Source organism: Osmerus mordax, chromosome 19 (genome assembly GCF_038355195.1).
Source record: "Osmerus mordax isolate fOsmMor3 chromosome 19, fOsmMor3.pri, whole genome shotgun sequence".
Classification (NCBI taxonomy): Eukaryota; Metazoa; Chordata; class Actinopteri; order Osmeriformes; family Osmeridae; genus Osmerus; species Osmerus mordax.
Window position 1 is genome coordinate 2,760,309 of NC_090068.1, and position 20,172 is coordinate 2,780,480.

The 20,172-nt window shown below is 40.0% G+C and overlaps 2 protein-coding genes across 2 annotated transcripts in view; one reads left to right on the forward strand and one right to left on the reverse strand.

Annotated features, from left to right (window-relative positions):
* hyou1 (hypoxia up-regulated 1) overlaps window positions 1-20,172 on the reverse strand; it is a 94,357-nt gene that overhangs the window by 50,467 nt on the left and 23,718 nt on the right. The gene's annotated exons all lie outside the window — the stretch shown is intronic.
* Window positions 14,996-16,190, forward strand: LOC136963499 (uncharacterized). The gene is made up of 4 exons (XM_067257653.1): window positions 14,996-15,048; window positions 15,130-15,309; window positions 15,386-15,624; window positions 15,723-16,190. Exons 3-4 carry the CDS (start codon window positions 15,547-15,549, stop codon window positions 16,188-16,190), a joined length of 546 nt encoding a protein of 181 aa, XP_067113754.1. The 5' UTR covers window positions 14,996-15,048; window positions 15,130-15,309; window positions 15,386-15,546.

A 20,172-nucleotide genomic window follows, 5' to 3' on the forward strand; every position in this document is an offset into this window, starting at 1 on the left:
CAGTGTTGACTGGGGAGTCACACAGGGTGATGGGGGTGAGTGGGGCTGTATTCTTCCTGAAGTCCACAACCATCTCCACTGTCTTAAGAGCATTGAGCTCTAGGTTGTTCTGGCTGCACCAGGTCACCAGGTTGGCCGCTTCCCACCTATAATCAGACTTGTCTCCACCAGAGATGAGTCCAATGAGGGTGGTGTCGTCCGCAAACTTCAGGAGTTTGACGGACGGATGACCAGAGGTGCAGCTGTTGGTGTACAGGGAGAAGAGCAGAGGAAAAACAACGCAGCCCTGGGGTGATCCAGTGCTGATGGACCGGGAGTCAGAGACTTGTGTTCCCAGCTTAACGCATTGCTTCCTGTCGGACAGGAAGTCTGTGATCCACCTGCACCTGCACCATTGCATTCACACACACAACCTATTAATCTCTAATGCATTCTCTCATCTCTGCAACATCTCCTGAGTAGACTTCTTTCTGAACCCTTGTGAGCCAAATGTTCTTAGTAATTTTGCTATGGCAATATCTTTTTTCCCTTATTGTAGTTCTGAGGCCTGCATGTTTGGTTTGCTGATAGAGCAATAGGTCAAAGCCAACACTCATTAAAGACATTGTGAATAAGTGAAGGTGGACTCGACTGGACAGATGTTGGAAGCAAGCTGATGGATATGAAAACAGCGATAAGAGGTGGGCTGGTTGATAGATTGAGGTGGGCAATAATTACAGACTTAGTTCTTTTTAGTTCAATCAATACATAATTTAAATACACAGAACAGTTCTGTCTTAATGTTGGGCAAACACACTCTAATGATTTAGTGTGACAAAAAATTAAAAAATGCTATGTTTTTGGGGGTTTTTCAATGGATATGCACTGACTTAAAATGACATTGACATTGATAAGTCCGATACGTTCTTCATAAGAAATGATTTTTGTAGTTATCCTTACATCACTTTTTATGCACTATGTTGTACAGAATAATAGAAAAGTCTGTCGAGCAATGTTTATCTAATTCCCTCATGGGAGAATTGACAGTGCTATTGCATGAAGCAAATACAGTGTGAAATATGATACATTTATCATAAACAAATGTATATAAGAGCACACACTACATTGTATGTTATTAGGGGATTATTGCAATTAGTTGAGTTTGTTGTTCGTGGTTCCTTGCTGTTAATGAGTGAAAATGTTAATCCACATTTATTCGTAACATTAACCTGAATAATTACATATTGATTACCTAGGTACTACATTTCTCCAACAGAAATTTGCAGATGACACAGTGGCCAGCAAGTCCATGTGTGATTTGATACATCTGGCACAAACTATTTGACTAATCACATGGTTGAGATTCAATAATTGAATTTACAACATGTTTCCAAACATCAGAATGAGGTCAGAGGGTATCATTCAAAATGACTGACTAATACACCATTGCTAGATAGATATGTACTTTATTCATCCCCTCTAGGCAGGGTTTTTCCTGGGTCAAAATTGGTCTTCGGTGCTCAAAAAAAAAAAAAGTATATATATATATTCTTTTTCTTTTTCTTTTTTATAATCAATGTATTTATTCCCAGGTGTTTTGCAAGAACTATAGACTTATACAATAACAGGCTTAAATGAACTGACAACATAAGTTAAATCACGCAATCTCAACTGCGGTGTGAAGCGCGTGTCCGTGCAATTCTCCGACATGCACTCTAACAATCACTGCTGATAGACGGCCTAAAATTTTGTACAGCCTGATTTCTGATTCCGTGGCGGCAGAAATTTAGCCATAGAGGAAACACTGCACTATATATTATCATTCCAGGTTAAGAATACCAATGGAGGCTGCGTTTGAAATCGTAAATTAAACTTTTGTCAGTGGAAATTTCATTTGCATTTGTACAGGTGTATTCATGCACGTCGGGCTGGTCCTCGCAGCGGAACGACAGTTTATTGGCCACTCATTCGCGCACCTCACAGTTGCGTATTGATCAGACAAGAAGACAAGCTTATCAACTCGATTACTATTGATCAAAACAGAACGAGGGTTCGGCTGTAGCCTACTTGAAACATACTATTGAGAACATATTCGCTGACATGCATTGCACGCGTGATGAACACAGCTTTTTTTTTTTCTTCATCGCAGACTTTTTTTTGCCTTTGGCGCTCGGGATTTGTCATTGGCGCTCGGGAAAACGGCTTTGGCGCGCGCCAAAATTTTCTCTATGCAGGAAAAACCCTGCTAGGATATTGCAGCTGTACAGCAGTGTATCAAAACAAAACACAAAATGTAGAGTATGTGCCTACACACTCCATCCCATTGCATGCATTTGCATCCAACCTGTTTGGAACATACTATTTTGTCATATAATTAACCTGAACTAATGCAGAGAAGTTTGTTTTGGTCCACTTTTGTACCATTGTCTTCACAATTGACACCTCCGCTCATGGGCGGCACTAGGGAGGGGCTAGCAGGTGCTTCAGCATCCCCAAGAAAGACCAAAGCACCACGATAGCACCCAAAAAAATATTGCTCATTTATTAATAGTATTTATATTAGTGGTGGGCATAGATTAATTTTTTAATCTAAATTTATCTCACTGAAATATTGGCGTTAATCTAGATTAATCTAGATTAAAATGGCTCATTTGAATTCCGCCGAAGGCATTCAGAATATGTGTGCTACCCAAATAATGACTAAAAGTACGTCTTTGAGAACGGGTTTCTCAAGCCAGGTGGCGCATTAGACTAGGAGCTCATCTCCTGTTTCCAAAATGCATCACAAACTGCTTGAGAAAGCTGTTCTACTATGATAATTGGTGATGAAAATAAATTATGTTCTATAAAATGTACTTGTGTTTATTAACTGTTTATTAGATTAGTTAGCTTGGCTGATAGAGCTGTGCTGACGGGCTTGCCTCGGTTGCACTCAAACATCGTAGTTTGACGACGACTCTTCCCCTGCGCTACATCAGTGCTTGGCCCGGCATCTTCCGCATTAGCTAAGGGATGCTTTGCGTTTAGGTGGTATTTGAGACTGGAAGAACTCCTACAGTAAACTAATTCCGCATAGCACAAGGTGCAAACAACCTTAGTCTTGTCGAGGTTTCCATTGGGAAGCTTCTTAAAAATACATTTTCCCTGAAGCAAACCAGGCGTCTTCATAGCTGCATCCATGTTAGCACGTCACGTTTGATGTGATAATTTCATACACAAGGCATACACACAGGTTTGAAGACTCGTTCTCGCCCCTACAGTGTAATTCGGCTAGGTATACATCCGCGCTAAAATATCATGGTGAAAGTCATCATAGCTTGCGTAGTATAGACCCAGCTCCCAACCCAACTTTGAGAATAGATTAACGGCGATATTTTTTTTTATCGCCGATAAGAGTCGCAGCGCGTTAACGCGCGTTAACGCCGATAACGGCCCACCACTAATTTATATATAATATATATATATATATATAATTGCGAAGCTCCCCCTGTCAATGATCTAGCACCCCCTCAGCACCTGCATTGAAAATGATCTGGCACCGCCCCTGCCTCCGCTGCGTAATGACTTATGGGTCAGAAAGTCAGAGAAGCATGCTGGCTTTCACGCAAAATGCTACCGGGTGTACTTTATCATCCTAGCATTGCTTGGAACACTGTACTGGACAATTTATGTTACAGGATATGATAACGCTGTATTTGACATATGAGTAGTAGTATTAGGTAGTATGAGTATTGAGACGCAGGCTATATATGGTGAAAGATATGTGGATGCCCCTTCACATCACTTCGGAAGCATTTACTGTGTTAACACTATCTGTCTTTAATAGCAAAACCTATGGAGTTCTAAAATACCTAACGTCAGCACAAGAATTGTTCATCGGGAGCTTCAAGAAATAGATTTTCAAAATGTCTTATGATCATCCTTTACTATGTGGCAGTCTGACAGAGTTAAATGGGTGACATGGATGGCAGGAGAACATGCCCCCCAAAAAGTGTGAACTGTACAATTTGGTGGAGAAGGAATTATTATCTGTTTCATGGTTCAAATTTAGTTTCACGGAAATAAATCTTCTGACAAAAGGCACCAAATAGCTAGAATTCCGTGCTTCAAACATTGTGGCAACAGTTTGGGGCAGCTATATTCAGCTTGATAATACCCCATGCACAAATAAAGGTCTGTCCAGACATTTTTTATGAGTTCTATGTAGATTAACTTGACTGATGAGTAGATTTCTGACCTCAACCCCATCAAACACCTCTGGAAAGAATTCTAATGTTATTGTGCAGTCCCCAACCTCATGCTCTTGTGTGTGAGTAGAAAGAAATTCTGCATCAAATTTTCCAGCATCCATTGGAAAGCCGACCCAGATAAATGGGAGTATATGTATTCGTAAAGTGGAGACCGACTCCAACTCCTAACCCTAATGCTTTTAATTTTAGATGATCTGAAGAAGCAGATATCTATATACTGAGCAGGTGTTCATATACTGTAGCATACATCACGTAGGTTTCCCCACTTCCTTATTGGCTTCTACAGTCCCAACCTCTCAGACCTCAAAAGCAAAGCCATAATGCAGAGCACGTACCATTGCACATGACCCCAGGCATCCCCTCAACCTATTCTTCACGATACTTCCATCAGGTCGCAGATACAAATCCCAGCTTCAGCCCCAGGCTAGCTACCAACACAGCCCCCAGCCTCCGCTACCAGCGCAAGGCCCAGCTCCCGCTTCAGTTCCCAAAAGACTACCAATTCAGGGACCAGCCACAGTATCTGACTGGCTAACATCCAAAGGCTCCAGCCTCAGCCACCTATTTTCAACTTGCGCTAGAGCCCCAGTCTGTCTATCAGCCTCAACCACAGACGGCCCTGGTTACCAGTGCAAGACCCAGATAAGCTACCAGCCTTCAACCCCAGCCTAGTTACCAGCCTTGGCTTCAACAACTAGATACACCTTAGACAAGTAGGCCATTTAGGAATAAACATTTTCTAAGAGGGTTTGCTTTGATGTTGTCTTTCTTCTTACACTCACAGACTCTACAGAACAGTAAGATATTCCTGATGAAGCCAAACTTGAGCTTGTAAAACCCTGAACAGAACAGTTGTGCTGATGTTGAGGGTTGCCAGAAATTACCTACAGGAACTAAAGCTTGGAAGTGTAAAGTATGTCATATTCTTTGTTGAGTAACAGGAATCCTCTTTTCCTTTTTTTTTAAAGATCCATTAAAGTGGAATTGAAAACGAGTTTTAAGTTCACCACACCACAGAAGAATGTGTTATTAACTACCCATCCAAATTAGAATAAAAAAAAAACACCAACAAGTATGTTAAATTCAGGTTTCATACACATTTTGGCAAATGGAATTCCATGACTTTGCCATGACTTTTAGCCAAGATTCCATGCTGAAAACTGTTCGGCATTTACCAACGCATTAAACAAATTATGCATAAAACTGACTATTAATATCTGTTTAATAACTGACAAATTAATAACTGTTTAACAAATTAATACATTTCATTCTCATTCATGAATGAGATAAAAATAGGTTGCAGCACAATGAAAAACAAAAGAAATGTATATTAATTTCAGGAAAGAAAATACCATAATACATGTATATTCAACAACATAACATATAATGTGCATAAAGAGAATTTTAGAGGAATGTCCCATGAATTCTGAGCCAATGTATGTGGTTTTTCCTCTACACCATCCCATATTCTGACATGCATGTCCATCTGTTTTGATTGTAAGTGCTTGTGCAAGTTGACTGGACACCTCTCGCACTGTGAGGGACTTAAAGTAAGGTGCGAGTCCAAATGTACTGATATACGCACATTTTCTTTAACTGCATGCAAATCTTGATGCTATTTGGCTGTCTGGGAACATATTGGGAAATAAAGCTCCGGACGTCACGTGACTTTACTGTTCACGCCGCCATTTTGGCAGGAAAGTAGTGGCTAAAATGAACGGCGCCAGCACGGATTTCAACCTGTCAGAGTTCACTGCACACTTTAATTCAAAAGACATAGGTAGCTATAAAGCAAAACTTGATCGATTAAACATTAGTGATCCATGCTCCCGGAGCTATTTTTACGACCTTTACGAGTGAAACGGAAGGCCCTGACCTTCTGTATCCAGATATTTTCAACTCTATCAACTTTCATTCATCCTACTCTGGAGAGTCTTTGAAAGCCTACAAAAGCCTGGAGGGGTATAAATGGACGCAATCAGATGGTTTAGTGATGAATATCCAGCGTTGAAGTCTACTGTACCGGCTATAAATTGCTGTGTAGGTAACGTTAATGCAGTCAGTTTTATAACTTGTATAGCTAGCTAGCGTTAGCAACGTTCGTCAACGTTTAGCTACTAACGTTGGCTAACGTACATTATATCAGTGCACTTTTCATCACAAAAATGCCATTACATATAAATTACAGATAAGTTATTCCAAGAGATTGAATGATCCTCAGTTGAAGCCATGGGTGGTTGTCAGGAATTATAGGGTTCTTCTCTCTGGATCTTAGGAATCCTATAAAACGCTCTCCCTTTATCTTTTCCCCGATGGTTCAGGCATCCCGGCGCACATCCACCATGTTGAATCAACGTTTATTGAAATAGGCAGCACATTCAACTATGTATAATATGTATGTAAGAATGTATGTGCGCTCCACTTGGCTCCCATAGAGTTATATTACTAGAGGCAGCTACTTTTGTCTTCCAAGATGGCATCCCCAATCATTTCTATGAAAAGTGCTCAGTGGCGCAGTGAGGCAAGCGAGAGCGCGAAACCGGAGCGCGCCATCTTTCCAGTTCCGGCTCTTCCGGTCTAGCGTTAAACAGTGGCTCGCTTTTTTCCTAGCTCCGAGACTCGTGCACACTTGCAACTAGCTGTACACGTCATACTTTGCGACAACCAGTCGCGAGCTTGTGAGCTGGAGCTAAGGCCAGTGTTGCCAGGTCCGCGGTTTTCCCGCGGAATTGGGCTACTTTTGAAGTGTTGCCGCAGATTAAATTTTTTGTCCGCTGGTTCGAGTAGACCTATTTTGCATGCAAATTACATTAATATCTTTAAATAAAAATCCATATTTTAAATGAAATTATTTATACCCAAATTCTACCAAACTGACTCCAGATCAGCACGTACACACATTGACATGGGACAAGCCCACATACGCACTGTGCGTGTGCACACGTGCCTAAAGGCCGAATTATACTTCTCCGACTCCGTTACGGACAGACGGACGGACGGAGTCGGACGGATTGGTTGAATTTATAGTACTCCGAAGGCTGTGGGTGCTAAAAACACTTCACTGCCAGAAGAGTAGGTGACGCTGCACTGCGATGCTAGCTAGGTTATCGAAAAGTCGGAGCAAATTTACAAATTAGCCGTTTCATCAATAAAATAAGCACATTTTCAAATGATCAAATGCTGATTTACATGTACTGTTTAGCTGAAATATGAATTGTAAACTTACAGCAATGGCGGTCAAAGGATTCTGTTCTGTCTTGTTGGTCACGGCAACCCCGCCCCTGACGCAAGCGGTTCTTAATACGGACCAATCACAGCCAAGGGGTATCCGTAAAATGACGGACGGACGGATAGTCAGGAAAATCAGGAGGTGCACGTAGAGCTCTCCGAGGGGCTCGGAGAGGGCACGGAGAGGGAGTTCCTCGTCGGAGAGGGTATTCCCTGTGTCCGTCTCCGTAAAAACGGAGAAGTATAAATCGGCCTTTATGCTCTCAGTCTCCTGAGAAAACCTCCTGAAAACTGCTTTTAATGCTGGCATACTAAACATTTGGTGTTACTTTGTAGATATTACAATACATTTGGCAATGATTGGACTTTAAAAGCAGTGTATATTGTTTGGCAGGGGCATATTTTGAGTTTTGGTATTGGGCTGATTTTTGGGCTGGTTTTATTGGCCATTGGGCTGGTTTTGGGCTGGTTTTGATTGGCCATTGGGCTGGTTTTGTCACACAGACCTGGCAACCCTGGCTAAGGCATTGCAGAAAACTGTCAGAAAGGTGTACAAGTCCGATCAAGAAGCACATGTGAACTTTACGAAAATCAATACTATTGGAACAGTAGTATTATACGTGCAGGGCCTATAGGTTGTTCTTTTTGCTTCGTGTTTTTAGTTTGACTGCTTAAGTATTGTGTTGGATTAAAGAAACTGTAAACTTGAATATCTGGCTCTGTCGTTGTTCTAGCTCGGCAAAGCAAGCTTAATTATTGTTAATGCCATCGTTGTGGTGTTAACTGACAAAGTTCTAACAATATAACGACCATAACAATATTGTTATGGTCGATTTATTAATCTTCATCTTTGCTCCATAATAACATGTCAACAATCTATAATGACGCCATAACATGCCACGATATTATAACTAATTATATTAGGCTATAATTCCGTTTGTCATGCCATGAGCATAATATGCGTTCTTTACAAAATGGTTAAATCTGCTTTAAAATTACGGAAATAAACTCTACAAACGACCGTCATGTATGTGTGCAACCATTTGTAAAACTTGCTAGAATAAAGGCAAGCAACTGTACATTATCAAGTCCCTTCTCCTTGTTCTCATTCAGCTCAGGTAAATCAGCGATTTGCTGATGTTCCCTTTTGTGCTCGTCCCCTGTTCGTATCCGCGAGCACGTTTCCAGGCAACTTTTCTTGACGTAAGCAAATAAATGGGGTGCTAGTTTACCCATTTCGGTTTGATTTCAAACTTACAAAAAATCTGGAAAAAATATTCTATGAAAAAGCTAGTAGTATGAGCCAGGTTTGAGAATTACAGTTAATAGGATAAAAACGACCGGAAGAGCCGGGTGCCTAACCCTAAATGCAATACCACCTACATCCACCGGGGCCGTTGCTTCAAGCCGAGGGGCGAGGGTTTGGGCTCTCCACTTTCTTGCCAAAATGGCGATGACCGGTGCATGCTGGGATTGCGTGACGTCAAGTCCCGGAGCTCATTCCACCTTATTCCTAGCTCCCATGGTTTGCGTAACAATGTTAAGCGTAAAGCTTTATTTTTATATGCTAAACAGTTCAAGACAGATTTTTGTTACTTTCAAGAATCACATTCTTTTTCAAATGACGTCAGTTTTTGGAAATCTCAATGGGGTAATTCCATATGGCTTTCTGATGGTACAGAACGTTCTGCCGGAGTGGCTACATTAAAGAATAGGTTTTGTGGAGAGGTTTTACTTACAAAATGTGATCCAGCTGGACACTTTATATGTCAATTGATTAAACACAACGAGTTGATTATTATTATTTGCAATATCTATGGATATAACACAAAAAAGGAGAATGATGACCTGACTGGTATCTTAGAGAATATTCTGGAAGACTGGTTGGTTAAATTTCCTAGCGCCATTCTGTTATTGGGAGGGGACTTTAACAACATTTTAGACTGTCATATGGATAAATGGCCTCCTGGTAAGCCAAATAGAAACAATACTAGTCTCATAGCTTTTATGGATAGATTTGATCTCATAGACGTATGGAGAAAAAAATATCCTGATGATAAATCATTCACGTGGAGTAATAGTACAGGTTCGAGTCAGTCTAGAATTGATTTTTGGTTAATCTCTGGGAGTCTTAACAAAGATGCTATAGAGGTGGATATATGCCCAACTCCTCTTACAGATCATAAGGCGATATGTTTTTGTTTAAAGTTATCCAATTTGAAAAGTGGGACTGCTCAGTCAAGGTATTGGAAACTCAATTGCTCACTATTACAAGATGATGATGTTAGAACAGAAGTTTTAAATCAGATTTCTTATTTCTGGTCAAAAGCTAAAGAAGAAGAACGATTTAGTAGTAATTGGGAGCTATTTAAATTTGAGGTGGGAATTTTTTTTTGAAAATATGGCTCTATGAAGTCCAAATCTCAAAGATCTGCAGAATTAAGAGTAATGACAAGGATTACCTTTTTGTCAAATAAAATCCCAAATACTTTATTAGACGAGGAAAAAGTTGAGTTAGTTAATCTACAAGCTAAATTAGATGACTTGTATAATCAGAAGGCAAGGGGTGCTTTTATTAGATCGAGAGATAAATGGTTGGAAGAGGGGGAACAAAATTCACACTATTTCTTTAATTTGGAAAGAGCTCATTCCAATAAACAGAGTATTAATAAGTTGAATATTGATGGGGTTATTACAGATGACTTCAAAGTGATATCCAATTATTGTAGCAATTTTTATAAAAAAATTATATAGCTCCAAGTTTTGCCATAGAACTGCGGATAATTACCTGGACTCTCTGAATGTTAAAACTATTGATAAGAGCCAAATGGAGATGTGCGATAAGATTATCTCTCTACAGGAGATTAAGAATAATTTGAATCTACTAAAAAACAACAAGTCACCTGGTACTGATGGGCTGATGTCAGAATTTTACAAGGCATTTGCCGATGAACTAGCTCCGTTTTTATTGGAGGTCTTTACGGAATCCTTAAAGAAAAATTGCCTCCCAACTACTATGACTCAAGGGGTGACTGTTTTAATTCCCAAACCCAACAAAGACAAATTGCTAATTGACAACTGGCGCCCAATTTGCTTGCTTAACAATGATTATAAAATTCTAGCGATACTTTTGGCTAAAATACTCAAGATGGTGTTGACTTCTATTATTGATGAAACACAATCTGGTTTCATGGCAAAAAGACATATTACAAATAATATTAGGCTGGTTTTGGACATTTTGGATTATTCAGATGTGATTGATGATAATGGCTTTATTTTGTTTCTGGATTTTTACAAGGCCTTCGATACTGTGGAGCATCAGTTTATTTTGCATTCTTTGAGAAAGTTTGGATTTGGTAATTACTTTTCTACGGCTATTAAAACTTTGTATATGCATAGTAATAGTTCTATTCAGTTAACAGGCGGCACATCCCCTAGATTCGAGGTGTCTAGAGGTATACAGCAGGGATGCCCTACCTCCCCCTATCTCTTCCTTTTAGTGGCTCAGTTGTTGGCTGACCATATTAAAGCTAGTGCTGTGAAAGGTATCTCTCTACTTGGCAGTGAATTACTATTGACACAGCTGGCAGACGATACCACACTATTTCTGAAGAATCAGTTTCAAATTCCTGTTGCTATAAAAGCAATTAAAGACTTTTCAGAGGCATCTGGTCTACATTTGAATGTTAATAAGTGTGAACTTCTGTCTATTAAGGAGTGCACTTCCTCTTCTCTTTACAATATTCCAATTAAAGATGAAGTTCTCTATTTGGGTATTGTAGTTACCAAAGACCAACATAAGAGAAGTAATTCAAATTTTTCTCCTGTCATAAAAAAATCTCAAAAAAGATTTAATCAACGGCTATTAAGAGATTAATCATTGACAGTGTTGATTACTAAGGCAGAGGGTCTCTCTCGTTTGACTTATGCGGCTTTGGCCCTGCATCTGGATAATAAGCTACTAAAGGAGATAGACAAAATGATATTCAATTTCATCTGGAAAAATAAGACACATTATATAAGAAAGATTCCTATGAAAATGGTGGACTAAATGTATTGGATTTTGGTACTTTAAATAATACTTTTAAGTTAAATTGACTGAAACAGTTTTTTGGAAACCCCTCTTCAGTTTGGAATATGATACCTCTCCATGTGTTGTCTAATCTTGGTGGCTTAAACTTTTTTCTTGCTTGTGACTATGACATTGACAAAATTCCTGTGAAATTATCTGCGTATCATCGACAGTTTTTTTTGGCTTGGTCTCTCATATACAAACACAATTTTTCTCCTCACAACTATTTGATCTGGAATAACAAGAACATTTTATATAAAAACAAATCTCTCTTTTTGGAAAATTGGGTCTGTAATAATATCTTGCTGGTAGATCAATTATTTAATGAGAAGGGTCGTCCTTTCACTTATGAGGAGTTTCTTGCTAAATACAGGATTCCAGTGACACCTGGGGATTATGCAAAAGTATTTGGTGCAATACCTTCTGGTATTTGTATGCTTTTTAAATCTCAGCTAAGGGTTACTCTCCAAAATTGTCCCCTTGTGCATAATCTTTGCACAATTGTAAAATAATTTTGGCAAAATCTTTGTAAGTTTATTACTGAAAATATTGAGGCTGATTTTTGTTTATTTTGGAAGGATGTATTGTTTGGGCTTTTTGACGGTTCCAGGAAAAACACCTGTGTATATATAATTAATCTTATTATTATTATGGCCAAGTATCATATTCATAGATGCAAATTCATGGAAAGAAAAACTTGCTTTATTGCCTTGAACGGAGAGCTCAGACAGTATATTTTTTCAATAAAAAATTCTCTTAAACAAAAGGCCATTAAAACAGTAACAATCTGTAGTAATTTAAATATATTTATGTAAAGGTTTATATCCCCTAGCGTTAATTTTATTTTGTTATTTTAATTTGTATTTATACATGTTTACTCTGAATGTAAATGATGTTTTTCTTACTTTATGTATCTTGTAAACTCAAATGCATTTGACATTGTTGAAATTGCTAATAAAAATAAATAAAAAAAATCCTAGCTCCCATGATCCATTTCCTGAATTATGTCATTGCGGTAAGCTAATTCTGATGCGAAATAAAACATGTGGGAACGCAGCCTGTTACACCTGAAACGGGACAATTTGATCATACCTCTGCCTTCTACTATCGTGGGATTGGAGGACGACATGAAAAAGTGGCCTCAAATAACGTACACTAGCATATTTAGCTACTTTATTAACTCCGTTGCTACGGACGGTGAAGCAATGAATAACCTGAAAAGCTCTGAGTCTTATCAGTACCTCAACAGTGATAAAGTTTGTCGCGTATTAATTAAGGAGGTGGGACACAACCTTGTCTACCTTAAAGCAGACATAGAGCCTAGTCAGAGCCTTAAAAAGTCCCACATCACCGGTCCTGGGTTTTAGTTTCATCGTCAGAGTGAAATACAAACGGCTGGGTGCTCATGTGTTGCTGGACCAGGGCACTACTAACCCACAAACATTTACTGGCAGTACTGCAACTAGCTAAATCTGTGGAGGTCTTTCGTAGCCCAAACACAAAGTAGGATGCGGATTTCCTCCGTCGGCTTTTTGTCCACAAAATGAAATGAGTACACATACGATACAGTGTTTTGGGTGGTCTCTTCAAGGCTAGGGTTTTCATCTACATTATTTTGTATTCCTCATCTGTTGGCAGGCGATGGAAACTACCGTTTGTAACAAGAACAATCCCTTTTTGTTGTGGGTGTGTGTTCAACACACTGTCGTTGAAGCCACAGATTTAGCCTGGTTGTTACCATTGTTGTTACCGCGAACAGTGCAACAGGTAGCCTACAGTACCAGAGCCCTGCAATGACATTTTATAACAATAATAATAACAATATAAATGACAGCATATGTTTAAAATCAAACCAGTTTTAGTCAAATTATAGTTTAAATTACTTTAGAAAGAATCACTGTTGACGGCTGGCTGGGACTAACGTATAGCAAACCGCAACTTCCGCTATTTCACCGGAAGTTGCACCCATAATCATTTCTACAGTAGACCCCCTGAGAATAAGGTGGAAATGACCGATGTATCTTCGCATGACTTGTATGAATAATGAGAGTTCACTACCTTCAAAGTCCACAACACCTCGGCAGCTAGGACTTCATTCCTATTTACAGTGGCCAATATGGATGTTTGCTTGATAGGATTTGTAGTAGACCTCGTAGTGGGAACAGTATGGAGTTAGATTAGTTTCATGCTAAAGCTCATCAATAGGGAAATTATATAGTGTTGTAGCGCAGCTGAAGTTTTTGCATCCAGGGAAGATGCAGTTGCGGGTGGAGGGAGACATCCTGAAGCTATCTAGCTAGCTGATGTAGGCTACAATAACAGTACAGCAGTCAGTTCGGCTGAGCTGAAGCTCCGCCCCTCGCTGCCTATAGGTGCGTTCGGCATGACCTGACTTCATGCAGCGCTGCAGCCGGCTGCAGGCGGCTGACTTGAAACAGTGAATTCTGGTTAGACTTTTTGTCCGACTTGAGACGGCGCCGAGGCTATGTCACTGTGACATAGCCATCAAAGTACCGTGAGATCGATTCGAGAACTGCCGGCTGTGTAGCCGAGCGCATTTTCTCAAGAGCAACTGCACGGGTTTTAATGACGACACAGCTATTTCATGATTGGCCAGACTCACACATGACAACTTTGACGCGTGTTTTGTAATTATTCTAACACCTTCAGTTTCGCCAACGCTCAAATCCGAACCAAACAGTAGGCCCTACAATTGAAATACATATTTGCCCTAATTGACTGACTGCAGTAGTTGTTGAAGACATAGCTGACCTGCAGATTGGAGAGTGAGTTCAAACTTGGCCCAAGACATAAAATGATAAATTCATACACAGTGGTACTAGCAAAGTCTCTTTGAGGCATGAAGATCAGAGGACAGTGTTTAAAGTGAAAAAAGAAATACAAAAATAACATGTTCTTTTTTTTTTAGGTAGGCTCATACTTCATCCTAAACCTGCAAATGTCTTTAGAACACATTGGCTACAATTTGAACACATGTATATGAATGATTAAGACAGAACATGTGAATATATCGTAATTGAGTGATTATAATAAAGAACAGAAAGTTTTTCCACACAATACCCAAAGCTATAGACTACACTTGGGTTGGTTAAATAATTGATCATTCCATTATTAAAACACCATTTCAATCATTGGTAATTTAAAGGTAACTGAAAAGGAAATTGGATGCACTTAGTAAATACTAGTAATAATGAATGGGACAGGTGGTAGCTATTCCCCATGATTCTTTTGGATATAAAAAGCACCTTCAGCCCCCTGTGCATAACCAAGCAAAATGGACCATGTTAGAGTCCACGTAAAGGACAGCAGAGGCAACACTGTCATTCTTAAAGATTCCAAAGATGTTGCAGAAAGGAGGAACAATGGTAAGTAAAAAGCAAAACTATGAAATGATTACAAATGACTAAAGATTTTTGAATTATTTTATTTATTTTTCCAGATCAAAAGTTCCTCTCCAGCATCCTGGAACAAATAAACCATGTAGAGACAATGGTCTAGGTACACACTGTTCACCTAATTAACAGGCACATGGTGTAGATATTTTATACTTACCACTTCTGCAATCTTATCCCTCAACAGCCACCAACCAGACACCAATTTTGAACCCTGGGTCCCCTGCACCCCTAAATCTCAGTATTGCTAAACTCCCACCACCTCCATCCTCCACCCCCATTCAACCTTCTGCAGTTCTAGAACAGCCAGAGAACCTCCAACCTTTGTCTCCTTCCATCCAGTCGGGCAGTCACGAGTCACAACAAGGTATTGCATCTAAAAGTTGAAGGGAGAGAAATGTCTGTGGTAAATGTGATGTATATGATTTCCCCCTCATCCACAGGAATAACACATCAAATCACCCTGCTACTTTTGGACCTGACAAGAACCCATCAGCCACTCTATTCCCGAAACAAAATTATTTTCTATAAAACCATTCAAACAGCTTTCTCAAAAAACGGTTACAACTGGTCAACTGACAGAATCCGGAAAAAACTGGCCAACATGCTCACCACCTACAAAAGAATAAAGGACAGAGGCCGTGCAACTGGGGAGGGGACACAAACCTGGGAGTATTATACAGTAAGTATATGCCTGCATATCTGAAATGCCATTTTCATGTCTGACAAAATATTAATGATTTATTTGCAAGGTACATTGACATGTTTTTTCCCCTCCAGCAAATGGATGACTTATTTGGGACCTCTGGGATCGGTACTGCACCACCAGGCACTGTTTTTTCCACTCCTCTGGGTCTGGAAAATACACCCATACACACCACACCAACAATCTCACAGCCACCACAAGCGAACCCAGCAGGTGAGGGTGTGTCTTCCAGACCCAGAGGAGTGGAGCACCCTAGCACCAGCATCAGCAGGCAAAGACCCGGACATTCCTTCGTCGACACTTATGAGGCACATGTGGAGAGGAGGACTGCTGTGCTGGAGTCCCTGGTCAGGCCGTACCTGGAGAGATGGCGGCGTCTAAAGGAGAGGTGCAGGCATACCTTTGAAAAGAAGCTCTTGGCCAGCCTTGGAAATATAGGGGAGCAACTCCAAGAAATAGGTCGACAACAAGGGCAGATAATCGAGCTACTGAAAAAAACGATCTCAATAAAGCTTTCATATTTCAGATCTCTGTGTTGCTAATTATTGATAACCAAAAAATGTCCAGACCGACTTATCAATTACAAGGTGGACGTTCTCATGTTAAGATGTGAAACTGTTAAACATTCTGGTGGCCTTTTAACTTTGCTTTCAACAATGCAAGCAGATATAGCCTGTCATCTTAAACCTTCACTTTAACTGGTAGTTTAGCATAAATGGGACTTACTATATTATAGCCATTCTAAATTACAAGGATGGAATAATGCAACATTCAGTCTCTTACATTTCAAAGCAAATGTAAGATGAAATGGGAAAACTGACAGTCCAGGTTGATACAGTAGAGTTGTGAACATTTCTGATAAATAAATTTGGATATGCTTGTGCTTGCTGTGTAATATATTTTTGTTGCTTGCTTTTTTTCCACAGGTACACCCTTGCACTTTTGAGGCTCATGTTTAATTGTAACTTGTTTAACTACATGCTCTCATGGTTCTTCCCTTTGGGACTTATTTAGTTTTCACAATGTATGCTTCATGTTTTGGCTGCTCGCAATGTTTGGGGCTATCTCGTTGTTATGATCAGTGACCTATGCTCTTTTGTAAAGCTCTCTCTTGGAAGTCGCTTTGGATAAAAGCGTCTGCTAAATGCATAAATGTAAATGTAATGTAAAAGTACATCAAAAGTGAACTATTTTCTAAGTATACTTATAAGTATATCAAGTGAACTATTTTCTAAGCATACTTCTTAAAAGTATATCAAAAGTGAACTAAAAGTGTATTATCCATATTTTAGTATACTTATAGTATACTTTCATATACTTCTTTTTTGTAAGGGTTGTTCAGGTCATGGCAGATTTTTTATTCTAATATTTCTGTTGTACAAAAAGTTAATAACATGAAAATAACTGATTTCCATGACTTTTCCAGGCCTGGAAAACACAATTTTGAAATTCCACGGTTCACCAACTACTTCTAGCACATTAGCTACCATTTCACCAAAATACCATCATTCTACACCGAATAGCCTAATATTAAGTTAGCTGTTTGCACTAACTCATCAGAATCAGAATCAGAATCAGAATGGGATTTATTCGCCATGAAAGTTTGCACAGACAAGGAATTTGCTTTGGCAGGAAGGTGCATACAATAAACATTTACCTAAAATTTGGACTATCTATACTAAGGGTACATAAACTAGCAGTACTAAGTGGGATTAGAATAGAATTAAATATACAATAAAATAAAATATAAGTTTCCGTAAATTACAATATAAAAATACAAAAATACAAATATTACAAAAAATACAAATGTACAAGATACCATTATTGTAATGCAGTGCAAAAAGCAGTGTGTTTTAAGCAATAAGTCATTAGAGTAAGTGTGGTCCCTTGGCCTTGTTGAAGAAGCCAACAGCGGAAGGGAAGAAACTGTTTTTGTGGCGTGAGGTATTGGTCCTGATGGACCGCAGCCTTCTGCCGGAGGGGAGTGACTGAAACAGGGAGTGTCCAGGGTGGGAGGAGTCGGCCACAATCTTCCTCGCTCGCCTCAGGGTCCTCGAGGTGTGCAGGTCCTGCAGTTGCGGGTGGAGGGAGACATTTACATTTATGCATTTAGCAGACGCTTTTATCCAAAGCAACTTCCAAGAGAGAGCTTTACAAAAGAGCATAGGTCACTGATCATAACAACGAGATAGCCCCAAACATTGCGAGCAGCCAAAACATGAAGCATACATTGTGGAAAACCAAATAAGTGCCAAAGGGAAGAACCATAAGAGCTTGCAGTTAAACAAGTTACAATTGAACAACATGAAACTCCCCACAAGAGTGCAAGAGTGTACCTGTAGAAAAAACAATCAACAGTAAAAATATTTCACAGCGAGTACAAGAATTTGAAACCGTTACAACTAACCAACAAGAGCAACAAGTCTCTCAATACGAGTCATTGTGATCCTGGAGGAAACTAACATCAGGTCCAGCCAAGCATTCCTAAGTGCCGTTGTACTCCCGGAACAACGGGAGACATCCTGAAGCTAGCTAGCTAGCTGATGTAGACTAGACTACAATAACAGTAGGCCTACAGCAGGAGGAGCCATTCAGTGATCTGACGTAGATGGGTCAAAATGACACAGATGGGTCATTTTTTGGCTCCGCCCAATAAAACCTGATCTGAAAACGGAAGAGAAACTGTTCTACGGTCTAAAGGCCGAATTATACTACTCCGACTCCGTTACGGACAGACAGACGGAGTCGGACGGATTAGTTGAATTTATAGTACTCCGAAGGCTGTGGGTGCTGAAAACAATTCACCGCCAGAAGAGTAGGTGGCGCTGCACTGCGATGATAGTTAAGTTATCGAAAAGTCTGAGCAAATTATCAAATTAGCCGTTTCATCAATAAAATAAGCACATTTTCAGCAACTACACTGCCCATTTCTCGTCACATTTGAATTCAGATGCTGATTTACATGTACTGTTTAGCTGAAATATGAATTGTAAAAACTTACAGCAATGGCGGTCAAAGGATTCTGTTCGTCTTGTTGGTCACGGCAACCCCGCCCCTGACACAAGCGGTTCTTAATACGGACCAATCACAGCCAAGGGGTATCCGTAAAATGACGGACGGACAGACGGATAGTCAGGAAAATCAAAAGGTGCACGTATAGCTCTCCGAGGGGCTCGGAGAGGGCGTTTTACGTTGGAAAGGGCATTCCCCGTGTCCGTGAAAACGGAGTAATATAAATCGGCCTTACCTCCACATTTCAGTGAGACAACGTTTTCGCGCTTTGCACATGCTTTCAGGAACTCATTTCACACGTATATAATGTACTGAGAAGTAAATCATGGAACTTTTTAAACTATTTTTACTTACTTAAACATATCTTGTTGTGCTGCCCTATCTGTGTTGGTTTTGGAACTTGTCCTTTAGGTTTGGGATGGCTGCACAATGATGATCCTGTCCAGGAGAGGGCAATATTGGTCCATGTTTTGCATTATACTTTCTCACACTTGGAACAAAAGTTCCATGTATTTCTCTTTTGAATTGGCTGTTTTTTGAGAGAGATATTTTTCAATTTCAGCAATTTTAAATCAACCATGGACGAAGACCAACCGGGTAAAGTGCATTAGGCCTACCTGTTTGAGCGATCATTCTGAACTTTGGAAGGTCTGAAGTCTGCAATAGAATCAGAATGGGTTTTATTCGCCATGAAAGTTTGCACAGACAAGGAATTTGCTTTGGCAGGAAGGTGCAAACATTAAACATTTAGGAATCAAAAATTTAAATATGAGGACTAACTATACTAAGGGTACATAACTAGCAATACTAAGTGGAATTAGATTAAAATAAACTATACAATAAAATATAAAATAAAATATAAGTTGCAGTAATTTACAATATAAAAATACAAAAAATACAAATATTACAAAAAATACAAATGGTACAAGATTGTATTGTGCAGTGCAAAAAGCAGTGTGTTTTAAGGGCATTGAGTCATGAAGTCAGTGTGAACCCTTGGCCTTGTTGAAGAGGCCAACAGCGGAAGGGAAGAAACTGTTTTTGTGGCGTGTGGTATTGGTCCTGATGGACCGCAGCCTTCTGCCGGAGGGGAGTGACTGAAACAGGGAGTGACCAGGGTGGAAGGGGTCGGCCACAATCTTCCTTGCTCGCCTCAGGGTCCTCGAGGTGTGCAGGTCCTCGGGGGCAGGCAGATTGCAGCTAATCACCTTCTCAGAAGTGCGGATGATACGCTGCAGTCTGCTCTTGTCCTTGGCAGTGGCAGCAGCGTACCAGATGGTGATGGAGGAGGTGAGGATGGACTCAATGATGGCTGTGTAGAAGTGCACCATCATTGTCTTTGGCAGGTTGAATTTCTTCAGCTGCCGTAGGAAGCACATCCTCTGTCGTGCTTTCTTGGTGAGGGAGCTGATGTTCAGTTCCCACTTGAGTTCCTGGGAGAGGATAGTGCCCAGGAAGCGGAAGGACTCCACAGTGTTGACTGGGGAGTCACACAGGGTGATGGGGGTGAGT